Source organism: Otolemur garnettii, unplaced genomic scaffold (genome assembly GCF_000181295.1).
Source record: "Otolemur garnettii isolate 467f Iridium unplaced genomic scaffold, OtoGar3 scaffold00164, whole genome shotgun sequence".
Taxonomy (NCBI): Eukaryota; Metazoa; Chordata; class Mammalia; order Primates; family Galagidae; genus Otolemur; species Otolemur garnettii.
Window position 1 is genome coordinate 1597432 of NW_003852559.1, and position 13235 is coordinate 1610666.

Genomic DNA, 13235 nt, shown 5'->3' on the forward strand with positions numbered 1-13235 from the left:
GGCGCCTTAGCCACTTGAGCCATAGGCGCCGAGCCGTGAAAAGGTTCTGATTGAAACTTTCTCTTGAAAAATGGAACCAAAACAAGTAATCAAATTTACTTGTTGAAGTAAATTTGTCTTTGATATAATAAAATCTAGAAAACTTTATTAACCCTTCGGGTAAATGAATAATTTTTGACAAAACTATAACCACAAACAATAGTTTCTCTCTTTTTTTTTTTGAGACAGAGTCTCACTATGTCTCCCTTGGTAGAGTTCCATGGCATCACAGCTCACAGCAACCTCAAATTCTTGGGCTTAAGTGATTCTCTTGTCTCAGCCTCCCAAGTAGCTGGGACTATAGGTGCCCCCCACAACACCCGGCTATTTTTTTGTTGTAGTTGTCATTGTTGTTTGGCAAACCTGGGCTGAGTTTGAACCCGCCAGCTCCAATGTATGTGGCCGGCGCCCTAACCACAGAACTACAGGCGCTGAGCCATCAACAGTAGCTTCTCTTCATGTTGGACTTTTGCAGCAGGGTCATAAGAAGAATTTTCTTTCTCAAAAAATCCTTCTTTGAAATAATATTTGAAGGCTTTATCAGTTTTCCTAAGGTTCTTTCTTAATCCAGAATGTAATTATTAGAATACAGTACTCATTTTGAGTGTCTGTTATGTCATTATTCTTGCTGATAGTTTCTGCAGTGATTAGCTGGTCTTTAATTGGACATAGCTCACTTGCAGCTTTGCATTATGTTAGAATAGTTCTCCAATATCACTTTTATCTACTTCTAGGAAATCTTCTATTGTCTTGTTCCATTCCAGCTGCTAGAACAAATACCTTAGACTGAATAGTTTATAAACAACAGAAATTTATTGTTCACAGTTCTAGAGGCTGGAAAGTCCAAGGACAAGGCACTACAAGATTCCATGTCAGGGGAGGGACTCTTCTTGGTAGATGGTGCCTTTTATGTCCGCATGTGGCAGAAAGGCAAAAAAGGGTTAACAAGCTCTATTAGGGCTCTTAAAAGGGCACTAATCTTTTTTATGAGGGGAGAGCAATTCCAAAGGCCCCACTTCCTGAAAGCCTCACGTCTTAATACCATCACTTTAGGGTTAGATTTTCAACCTATGAATTTCGAGGAGGACATATACATTCAGACCATAGCCTATATTTTACATAAGAATTTAATTTCAATTTGAAGATGATTTGTATTAATATTTGCATAGAGCCTGAAGTATTAAAAAAATCAATGGGAAAGCACAGATATTAGTCTTAAGAAAGCCACTTTAGAAAGGCATACAGGTTACACACCACAAAACCTCAAGGGATACCTGAAGGAAGAGAGGTGTGAGAGATGATTTAATTATGTTTACAATTGGTTCATATGCGATTTTGATATTTTAATATGCAAGCTTAATTACAGGGCCTCAAATAATTGATAATGTAATATCGAGCACTCCCCTTCCCTGCTACTGGTGGCAAGACTGGTGGTTAATACAAATTGTTTATTGGATAACTGAATATACTAGATTATTTCCTGTATCATTTAATACTGAGTTAATATCTCAAAAAATACTTGGAAATAAAACACTTAGAAGATACTTAAACATGGTAATCAAAAATACATGACAAAGAATTTTTAAGTGATCACTCTGACTAACACATATGCTGTACTAGGCCCTGCAGGTTTTAGGTGAATAAATTAGCCGTAATCAGTTGTGAGTCTTCTATCCAAGGGATGATGCACATTAATAGCTACAACATAGTGTTGATTCTGTTTAACAAATACTCCAATGTTCAGATATTCAAAAGACTGCTGTCCCTTTTGATGCTTGAGCAGCCTTTATTTATTCCCTCATTTCTTTCTTTCAGGAACTATTTTGTTGAGGACGGGCTACCATATGAGAAAAGAGTACAGAGATGCAGGAGTGAGCGAGACAGAGAAGTAGCTCCGATGACGTTTACATCTAGTCAGAGGACACAGACCATGTACCAGTAGACTGATAAACAAGAAAAATAGCAGAGCATGCTAAGTCAGAGTGCAGAGTAAGAACAGGATGTGTCATAGCCACTGTAGGAGTTGTCTGAGCGGGATATGTGGGAGCTCATGGGCCACGGGCAGGTGTGGGGAGGGCATCCCAGACCAGGGCACTTAAAGCTTGCTGTGGTTGAGGTGTGCCAACGAGGCCAGCTGCTGCCACCGGCAGGGTGGGGAACTTTTGGCCTTAGGGCCTCCTGTGGCCTTCTGGACCCTTGAATGTACCCTTTTGACTGAATCCAAATTTTACAAAAGAAATCTTTTTGTTAGAAGGGGTGCAGCAGAGAAGGATGAAGTTTTTCTTGTTTCCTTTGGTGCTTACAAAAGAACAATTTTAAAATGAGAAGTCCTCAGTTTCCCCTCTACTAGGAATTCTGTTTTCAACATTTTTCTGTTTAGACATCCACTCAGAGGTGTCAAGTTTTTGATTAAAAGATTTAAAAGGAGATCTCTATTTTTCATTGAGAAGATAAGAAATAATTAGGGGCTAAGTTTTAGGTTTGTAGCTGAAAAGCTGAAATAGTCAAAATGCCTATATATAAATGCCTATATATATAATTTTTTTTTTTTAGACAGAGCCTTAAGCTGTTGCCCTGGGTAGAGTGCTGTGGCATCACAGCTCACAGCAACCTCCAACTCCTGGGCTTAAGTGATTGTCTTGCCTCAGCCTCCCAAGTAGCTGGGACTACAGGCACCGGCTATTTTTTGGTTGTAGTTGTCATTGTTGTTTGGCAAGCCTGGGCTGGATTCGAACCCACCAGCTTTGGTGTACCTGGCTGGCACCTTAGCCGGTTGAGGTATAGGTGTGGAGCCCCCATTTTTATATTAATTCAACAATTTAGTTACATCTATGTTTAAAATTACTGGATATGTTAATTTAGACATATTGCTTCTTTCCTATCTTGCTCTTTACAGAACAGTTTTATTCCAATCCTTCCTGTATGTTTGGTTAGCTTTGCATGTATTTTTAACTTCAGCGACTTTGGCACTACTAATTTAATTGGGGGGGGGTGTTACATAAACATTTCCTGGAATGTATCCCTTTGTTTCTAAGTTTTTGAGATACAGAATTACTTTAATCAGTATATGTTGTCCTCATTGGAAATTTGTTCCTAAGCCACAACATGCATCTATAAAACATTAGGACAGTTACCTTTTTAAAACAATCTATGTAGCTAACCAGGCATGATGGCTCATACCTGTAATCCCAGCACTTTGGGAGACCAAAGAGGGTGGATTGCTTGAGTCAAGGAGTTCAAGGCTAGCTTGAACAACAGTGAGACCCATTCTGTGCAGACAATTAAAAATAAACAGCTGGGTGTGGTGGCACCTTCCTCTAGTCCCGAGTACTTGGGAAGCTGAAACAGGAAGATCACTTGAGTTCAGTAGTTCCCATCTGCAGTGAGCTATGATCACGCCACTGCACTCCAACCTCGGCAACAGGGTGAGACTCTGTTTAAAAATAAACAAATAAATAGTGTAGGTATATAATATGTGCTTGTGATCTGTACTATGTACCTATCTACTACATTGCTTTTGTTCTTAGTTCATATTTCTAATACCTCTTTATTATAAAGTCAGTCAGTTCACAAGACCGTTGAGATTGGTTGTTAAAAATTGCATATTGGATTTTTAAAACTTTATTTTTTAATCAGCAAATAAAATTTTATAAATTTATGGTATACAACATGATGTTTTGATATAGGTATACATTGTGGAATGGCTAAATCAAGCCATAACATATGCAGGTACTTCATATAGGTATCAGTTTTTTTTGTGGTGAGAACAGTTAAAAATCTACTTGTTAGCTATTTTCAAGTACATGTTATTATCAACTGTGGTCCCCATATTTTATCATACCATGGATCTCTTGAATTTATTTCTCCTAACTTAACATTTTGTATACGTTGAATACAGGTTTTTTTTTTTGAGACAGAGCCTCAAGCTGTCCGCCTGGGTAGAGTGCCGTGGCATCACAGCTCACAGCAACCTCCAACTCCTAGGCTCAAGTGAGTCTCCTGCCTCAGCCTCCCAAGTAGCTGGGACCACAGGTGCCCGCCACAACACCCAGCTATTTTTTGGTTGCAGTTGTCATTGTTGTTTGGAGGGCCTGGATTTGAACCCGCCACCTTAGGTGTATGTGGCTGGCGCCTTAGCCACTTGAGCCACAGGTGCTGAGCCTGAATACAGGTTTTTAAAGAGATATTTTTAAAGATTTTTATAATTGCATCCAATGTGTGAAAGTATGAGGGAGATAGTATTTACCTTTTTATTTTGACCCATTCCATTCTAGACTGATCACGATTTCACAGTAATATATGTTAAAAAAAAAAAAACATCATTCCTCAAAATAAAATAATTAGGGGACCATCTCCTAAATGGGTGACTCAGGGTGGATTCAGAAATCAGGCAACTGCTTTTCTTTTGAGACAGAGTCTCACTTTGTCACCTTTGGTAGAGTGCTATAGCGTCATAGCGCACAGCAACCTCAAACTCCTGGGCTCAGGTGATTCTTTTGCCTCAGCCTCCCAAGTAGCTAAGGCTACAGGTGTCTTCCACAATGCCTGGCTATTTTTAGAGGCGAGGTCTCACTCTGGGCTCAGACTGGTCTTGAACCTGTGAGCTCAGGCAATCCTCCCCCCTTCCTTCCCCCTCCTCCCCCTCTTAAGAGTTGGGATTACAGGCCTGAGCCACTGTGCTCAGCCCCAGGTAACTTCTTTTCAAACTGTTTTGAATACTCTTTTACCACTTAATAAATTGTAAAGATTTTTCATATCAGTACATATAACCATTTTAATGTCTCCCTAGTGTTCAATTGTATAAATGTGCTATGATGTATTCAGTCAGCTTTCTGTTGGTAATAATAGGTTGCTTCTTATCTTTGCTATAGCAAACTATACCGTGGTAAGTACCCTTGTGTATTTCCATTGCCACAAGTGTAAAATCTCTGTAACAAAGGATAGATGGAGTTTAAAATTTGTTACGTATTTCCTGGTTGCACTCCAAAGGGGTACTATCAGTTTGCACAACAGCCATAAAGATTGGAGAATGACTGTATGTGTATACTCTCTCCAAAATAGTACATTATCAAAATGTTTTATCTTGGCCGATTGGTGTAAACAATTGATTATGTCATTGTATATTGGAGATTGCCTTGCTCTTACCATAGGCAAATACTTTTAAATATCCTCGGTGGTACTGAGTTTTTGTCTTTTGACAGTGAATTTGAGTTTTGAACAAAGTTAAGTCTAATTATTAAGAGACAGATAATTAAGTTAGCTGTTACAGTAGGCTTTTTTGTTTTGAGAGGAGTTAGTGAAAAACAAAATCTGATTTTTAGATAAAACTCAGGATTATAAATTGTCTCAGAAGAAGTCCATTTCAAAAGAAAAGTTCCAGAAATTTCTAAAGTAATGGTATCATTAATTGGTATAAGATTATAGCTTTCTAAGGGGAATTATTTGAATTGAATAACACTCATTTGAGTTGTGTGTGATCTGCTGTGTTAATTTAAAAAAATCATCCTCTCTGAAGGTCTTAGCTTAAGTAGGTTTTTTTTACAGGAAGGTACATTAAAAGCATAAATAACTTCAGGGTTTTTTGGACTGCATTTTTTAACTTAGATGATGCCTACTTTTAAACTTTCCTCCTTTATACAAGGAGTTGATAATCTAGAAAGATAATTTTATCAATATTAGATGAGCATTATTAGGATAATATTTATAGAAATTGATACTCTTTTGATACACTAGATTAAATTATTTATAATTTCTATTTTCTCTTCTAAATCTTACCTTCCCAATATACATAGAACTGTCTAAAATTATGTATGTATACTAACAAGCCAAATTTAGATAAATATTTGTTTTTCATTTTCAAATATCTAACTTCAGAACAAATTTTGTGTTTAAGACATCAGATTAGCTTCCATATTTGTTTTCTTTTGATTGTCAAATTTAGTGTCTTTGACTTTTTAACATAAATTAATTTTGAGAAGGCTGGACACAGTGGCTTCTGCCTGTAATCCTAGCACTCTGGGAAGCTGTGGTGGGTGGATTGCTTGAGCTGACAAGTTCAAGAAGAGCCTGAACCAGAACAAGACCCCTGTTGCTACTAAAAAAAAAAAATAGAAAAACTAAGGCAAAAAGATCTCTTGAGCCTACGAGTTTGAGGTTGCTATTATCTAGAATGATGCCCTGGCACTCTCTCCAGGGCAACAGAGTGCGGCTCTATCTCCAAAAAATAAATAAATAAATAGTAAATTAATTAATTTGAGAGAAGTAGACTTGATGCTTGGTATGTTGCAGATCAGATGAATTACATGTATGTGGAAGTCAGACTTCATTAAGATGTTTACTGAAGCAACTGTCTTCTACATTTTTTCAAAATCAAATTGTGTTGAATCAGCCACCTTGTTTTTATTTTTTTTATGACAAAGCAAATTATTGCCGAATTAGTTTATCGTGAGAGGATTTTTAGACACTTTCAGGAGTAGCCCCCTTCCTCTTTAATTATCTAATGTGTCTGCATGTTTCATTCTGCAGAGAAATGGTCAATGCATGGTTTGCTGAGAGAGTTCACACCATCCCAGTGTGCAAGGAAGGCATCAGAGGCCACACCGAGTCTTGCTCTTGCCCCTTGCAGCAGAGTCCTCGTGCAGATAACAGTGCCCCTGGAACACCAACCAGGAAAATCTCTGCCTCTGAATTTGACCGGCCTCTTAGACCCATTGTTGTCAAGGATTCTGAGGGAACTGTGAGCTTCCTCTCTGACTCAGAAAAGAAGGAACAGATGCCTCTAACCCCACCAAGGTTTGATAATGATGATGGGGACCAGTGCTCAAGACTCTTGGAATTAGTGAAAGATATATCTAGTCATTTGGATGTCACAGCCTTATGTCACAAAATTTTCTTGCACATCCATGGACTCATCTCTGCTGACCGCTATTCCCTCTTCCTTGTCTGTGAGGACAGTTCTAATGACAAGTTTCTTATCAGCCGCCTCTTTGATGTTGCCGAAGGTTCAACATTGGAAGAAGCTTCCAATAACTGTATCCGCCTAGAATGGAACAAAGGCATTGTGGGACACGTGGCCGCGCTTGGTGAGCCCTTGAACATCAAAGATGCGTATGAGGTAAGTAGGGGCCTGTGAAAGCAGGGTGGGCAGTTGGGAGGGGAATATGGCAGCAGTTAGAAATGGTGGGATATTTGAAACTGATATGTAATGCTTTGCGTACTTACTTAAAACTAGAATGTACGCTAAGAACTTTCCCATCTTTAAATGCTAGAGTTTCTTCACCGGTGGTTCAATCAAGGATAGGGAGCTGAGAGAAATTTTGCCTTGTTTTTCTCTTTAATGACAGTTGAAGACAGCTCATCCTGTAGTTGTAGTCTCTCAGATTTTTATCTGATCACTTTTTTATCTGATCCCTCTGTATGTTATCTCTGCTTGAACCTCTCAAGATTTTACTGAGATTCTAAAATGATAAGTCAACCTGTAGTCCCTGTGTTCATTCATTCCTTCATTTAGTTAATCATATTCATTCATTTAAAGTCCCATTGATACCAAAGCCTGATGTTTTCTTCCCTCCTCTTTGATTTGTTTTTTTAAATAAATAGATTTAAACAAATGTCTTCAAAAAAAATTGAAATTTTTTGCTCCGAAATATTACACTGGGAAGATAAGCTGTTTCCTCCACTTTTGCTATGGCTATACTCAGATCTTTAATTATGGACGTAAAGGTTACACTGTAAGACTCTTCACATTTCCCATTTAAAATGATCCTTTCTATTGAGAGAATTATGATTTTAAACAGAGAGTCTTAAAGGAATGACACTTTGTATGTTTATGAGATATTTTATTGTACCTCGACAGAACTACTGCTAGCTCCCTATTGTGGGGTGCCTTATAAGATTCTGGCTAGCTTTATGTAGTTTGGAAGGTCATAGCTATCTTATCGCTCCTGTGTGTCTGATACAGCATTTGGCATATATATAGTTAGGTCTTAGTAAATATTGACTGAATAAAAATAATAGTAGATGTGATAGGTAAATAGAAATAACGAATGCTAAGGAAATGTGGTACATAGTGGGGTTCAGAGAAGTGGAATAGGATATGTGGTTTGAAAGATGGAAGAAAATTTCTTTGAGGAAGCAATGCTTGATAATAGACCCTGGAAAATACATAAGATTTGAATACATTGAGATTTCTGCATGGTGAGATCCAGAGGTGAAGAGGAATTTGAAGAGACAGGAGCTTTGAATTGTGGAAATGTATGGATAAGTGGATACACATTGAGAAGCTGCCAGAGCAGGCCCTGGAATTACTGGGGTCCTGAATACCAGGCTGAGGAATACATAGAGGGGGCCAAAAAATGTATACGCATTTTAAGAAATGGAAAAACCGCAATAAAGTTGTAATACTCAAGTCATGTTTAACTTCTGCAACTACAAGAGATACAAAATACACTACATGAGATAACAAATATTATCAGTACATATTGATTATTACAACTTTAATACAGGTCTTTCATTTCTTAAACTGTGTATACATTTTTGGGGTGCCCGCTGTGTATTTGGCTCAGAGCCATGAGGAGTAATTAAAGATGTTTTGAAAGGGGGACCAGTATAATTTAAACTGTGCGTTAGAAAGATGAATTTCATAGCAGTCATAAAATGAATTAGAAGGAACATACTAGAAGCTGGAAGATTAGAAAATTATTTTAGTAGCCTAAGTATAAGGAAGTGAAGACCTGAGCAAGGATACTGACCTTAAAGATCAAAAAAAGGGAATGGGATGAGCGTGGTGGCTCATGCCTATAATCCCAGCATTTTGGGAGAGCCAGGCGTAAGGATGGCTTGAGCCTAGGAGTTAGAGACCAGCCTGAGCAACATACTAAGACCCTGTTTCCACAAAAAATGAAAACAATTCACTGGGCATGGTGGTATACACCTGTAATCCCAGGTATTCCAGAGGTTGAGGCAGGAGGATTGATTGAGCCCCAAGAGTTGGAGATTGCAGTGACTATGATGATTCCACTGCCTGCCAGCCTGAGCAACAACAGAGCAAGACCCTGTCTCTAAAAAGAAAGAAAATAAAATAGGAATGGATTTCAGATGAAGAAGTGAAGAAATAGAGTCTGCTGAACTTGGCAGAGGGCTGAGATTTGGGATGTGATAGTTTAGCTAGGGTAAATCCCGAAATATTTTTTGAGAATGCTTTCTCTGTAAGCAATGTGTTCAAAAGTGAAAGATTTACCAGTCTTCACAGAGTTATCTCTGTGACCTCCCTGAGCTCTGTAGTAACGTCACACCATGGCAGTTTCCAAGAGGGGTATTAAGGACACAGCTGAAGGATTGCTGCCAAATTTGCAGAATTCCCTTCCTGTCTTAGATGACAGCTGGGTTACCACTTTTCAATGGCACTATAGTCCCAAGTACAGTAGCACCATAAATATTCTTCAGCTTTGCTGAGAAAGCTTTCACTTGTCTACGTGGCCCTGAGCGTGTCTGGCCTTGAGAGTTCTTCACTTGCGCATGCACCGTATTTAATCTGCTTACCATCTTTACAGTTTTGACAATGTATTTTTTGTTTTATAGTTGATAATGATTTAATTCTTGTGCTGCTGTCTAACACAGCCAGTGTCCTCAATCTACGCAGCTCCCAGGGTGCAGCCTCTCAGCCTGTGGATTCCTTGTGTTGCTGCTTCACCCTGTGTACTCGTGACCTGTGTTTAGTGGCCTTGCAGAAGTTATTCATGTACCAGGAATTTCTTTAGAAGTTGTGGGGGTGGATCTGTGATCTGGTTTAGCCTTTGAAGTTAGTTGGCTAGTGGACAATCCACTAAGCTCCACCCATAACTTGAATAATCAAAATATTACTGTCTTTCATATCCTTTTTTAAAAGGGAGTCAAGATATGAAAATACATGCTAATGGTTTCTGAGTCCCACCCCTTTAATTGTGTCTCTGTAAAAATGACACTCCACAGCAACATTTCTTAAGCTTATTGGACCACCAGACTTTAAAGGTTCTATCTCAGTGGGAAACCAAGAGGTGGCTATGAAATATAATGGTACTCAGAATCTACCTATTAAAAAAGTCCCATAAAATAAATTAATAATAAGAAATTGTCAATGTTTAATTCACTTTTTAAACCTTTGTAACGGAATGATATAAAATGATATAAATTTGAATACTCTATTATTACTAATAAAATAGCACATTCATATTTTAAAATATGATTCTCAATTAGATCATAAATATCATTGAAAGGATTAGTTGGTAAATGCTGCCTGCATATTGAAGTTTGATCACATATTGTCTCCTACATCAGCCCAACACCCATTCAACTTCCTTGAATGCGGCACCATGTTAATAATAAGATATTAACACATTTATTAGCAAGAAGTTAGATGTTAACCCTTAGAATAAGATGTAATGAAAATAACTATATAAATGTGTTTGGTGTTTTCCTTATATATGAAAAGTAGATGTCATCTTACCCCTGTGCTGGATTATTGTCTTAAACACCTCTTCCCTGTTTCACTTGTCAAAAACACCCGCTTTCTCCCAAGTCACCTGGAATCCAAAACTCAGACTCTTCTCCTGTTTCCATAGGAGCCGCTCCCATGTGTAGCAGGATTTCTGGAGGGAGAACTGGGAGGGTTTTAGGATGGGGTCCCATGGCTATTTTTGTGGCCTTTCCCAGTGGAACTGCTATTCCTCTCACCCCCACTTTATCCCCCCCTTTTTATTCTTTTTCCAGAGATACAATTTTTCACCTTTTCTCACCAACAGGTCTCACTTTTCACTTAAAGTTATTTACCAAGATATTTTCCTAAAGAAATATGAACTCTCAGCTCGGTTCCTGTGGCTCAAGTGGCTAAGGCGCCAGCTACATACACCTGAGCTGGTAGGTTCGAATCCAGCCTGGGCCTGCCAAACAAAAATGACGGCTGCAATCAAAAAAAAAAAATAGCTGGGTGTTGTGACCGGCACCTGTGGTCCCAGCTACCTTCTTCAGGCTGAAGCAGAAGACTTGCTTGAGCCCAGGAGTTGGAAGTTGCTGTGATCTGTGATGTCATGGCACTCTACCCAGGGAGACAGCTTGAGGCTCTGTCCCCAAAAAAAAGAAATATGAACTCTCTCTAGTGACTTTCTGATGAATAAGATTATTTCCAAAGTGAATTTTAAAGAGAAAAAAAGAACACTTGCAACTGTTTGAATTGAGATAAATCCATTTAACTCATCTCTTATGATAGAATTGTGCCCTAGGGAACAGAGTTTGGGAACTGCTGTGTCTGAGCCTGTTCTCTGTTCTACTCACTTTTAGGCATTCTCTTAAAAATTCCACTTTGTGGAAGAAAACCAGCCTTATGATTTGGCAGTTCCTCTGTATTGTTTCCTTTCTTTGTTTTCTGTTATTTTTCTCTTGATATAATTTCATAGTCACAGAACAGTTGCAAGACCCGTATAAGAAACTTCCACACGCCCTTACCAGGATCCTCTATTTTGCTTTATCATTTCTGCTTGTGCTCTCGCTTTCTCTAATGCAGTAATATATGCTTATAGTTTTTTCTGAACCATTTCATAAGTTGGAGACATACTTTTTTCTTTATATTTTTAATAAGAATACTCTCTTACACAGCTATAATGGAATTAGGGAAAGCAGGAAATTTTACATTAATAGAATATCTAATCTGTTACAATACTATTATTTAATAGTCGGTAGTCAAAATTTCATCGTGCCCCAATAATAACCTTTATAATTTCTTCCCCCCAGTCTGGAATCTTTTATTGCATACAGTGGTCATGTCTGTCTGGTTTCCTTTCTGTCTGGAACAATTTCTCAGCATTTCTTTGTCTTTCTTGATTGCGACATTTTTAAAAGATAGAGGCCACTTATTTGTAGAATGGCTCTCATGAATAGATTCAAGGTAGGCCCTTTTGGCAGGAATACCACAGATGTTAATGTTGAGACCTTGTTTGATTTTCCAAACAACAACCAATTCTTCAGTTCTGTCACACCAGCTGGGTGTCCTCCATTCTAGTACATTTCTGACACTAACTTCCTGGAGTTAGTGCAGAACCTGCATGTTGTGGGCTCATTCCCAGAAGACTGCCCCGACTTCAGATGCCAGCCACAAATGGGATTCCCAGGCTGCCCACACTTCTTCCAGGCTCACCACTAATTTGAGGGTTTTGGTGACTCCCCTTCAGAATCAGGGTCAGGAATTTGGTCGAACTACTCACAGAACTCAGGACAGCACTATATACACTTTTATTTCAAAGGTCACGATTCAGGAATTGCTAAATGGAAGAGGTGGATAGGGGAACGGATGGGGGTGTAGGGGAAGTACAACTTCCTTGCTTTCTCCAGCCTCCCACCAACCCAGCACATCAGTATCTTCACCAGCCCAGAAGCTCTCACAGACCTCATTCTTCTGAGTTTTTTGTTGTTGTTGAGATTTCATTATGTAGGTATGATTGAGTAGAACATTGGCCTTTGGTCACTGAGTTAAATCTGTAGCCTTTCTCCCCTCCCCAGAGGTAGGGGGTGGGAGTGAAGGTTCTATGGTTGGGTGATTAACCCTGGCTCCCATCCTTCTAGGGCTCTCCACCCCCACCGCCCGTAGTCACCTCATTAGTGTATACTCAGGTATGATTGAAGGGGGCTTGTTATGAATACCAAAATGCATTCCTGTCACTCAAGAAATTACATGGGTTTTAGAAGGTTTGTGTCAAGAACTAGGGACAGAGACCAAAAACATTGTTTATTATACTACGGTCCTTTTTAGTATATCTTATAGGAGGCACATGATGTAAATTTACCTCAATATTGATGATGTTAAATTTGATAACTTGGTTAAAATGGTAACCACTAGTTATCTCCAGTATAAAGATATAATTTCCCCCATTGTAATTAGCAAGTATTATATGGGGAGATACTTTGAGATTGTGTAAATATTCTGTTCCTCAGTAACCTACACTTAGCAGTTTTAGTGCCCCCTGATTTTCTGCCTCCATCATACCTTCTGTATTTATTAGCTAGCAAGGAAGAGTTTGATTTCTTCTTTATTCACTCATTTATATTAATGGGTACTTATGGATTTTTATTTTTATTTTTATTTATTTATTTTTTTTGAGACGGAGCCTCAAGCTATCGCCCTGGGTAGAGTGCCATGGCATCACACTCACAGCAACCTCCAACTCCTG

The 13235-nt window shown here is 38.6% G+C and overlaps 1 protein-coding gene across 1 annotated transcript in view; it reads left to right on the plus strand.

Moving 5' to 3' along the window:
* The window catches only part of PDE5A (phosphodiesterase 5A), a 129813-nt gene that overhangs the window by 14921 nt on the left and 101657 nt on the right, over nucleotides 1-13235 (plus strand). The window contains exon 2 of the mRNA XM_003800072.3: nucleotides 6565-7153. Within this exon, the coding sequence (XP_003800120.1) occupies nucleotides 6565-7153 (589 nt within the window). The remainder of the gene's footprint in view (nucleotides 1-6564; nucleotides 7154-13235) is intronic.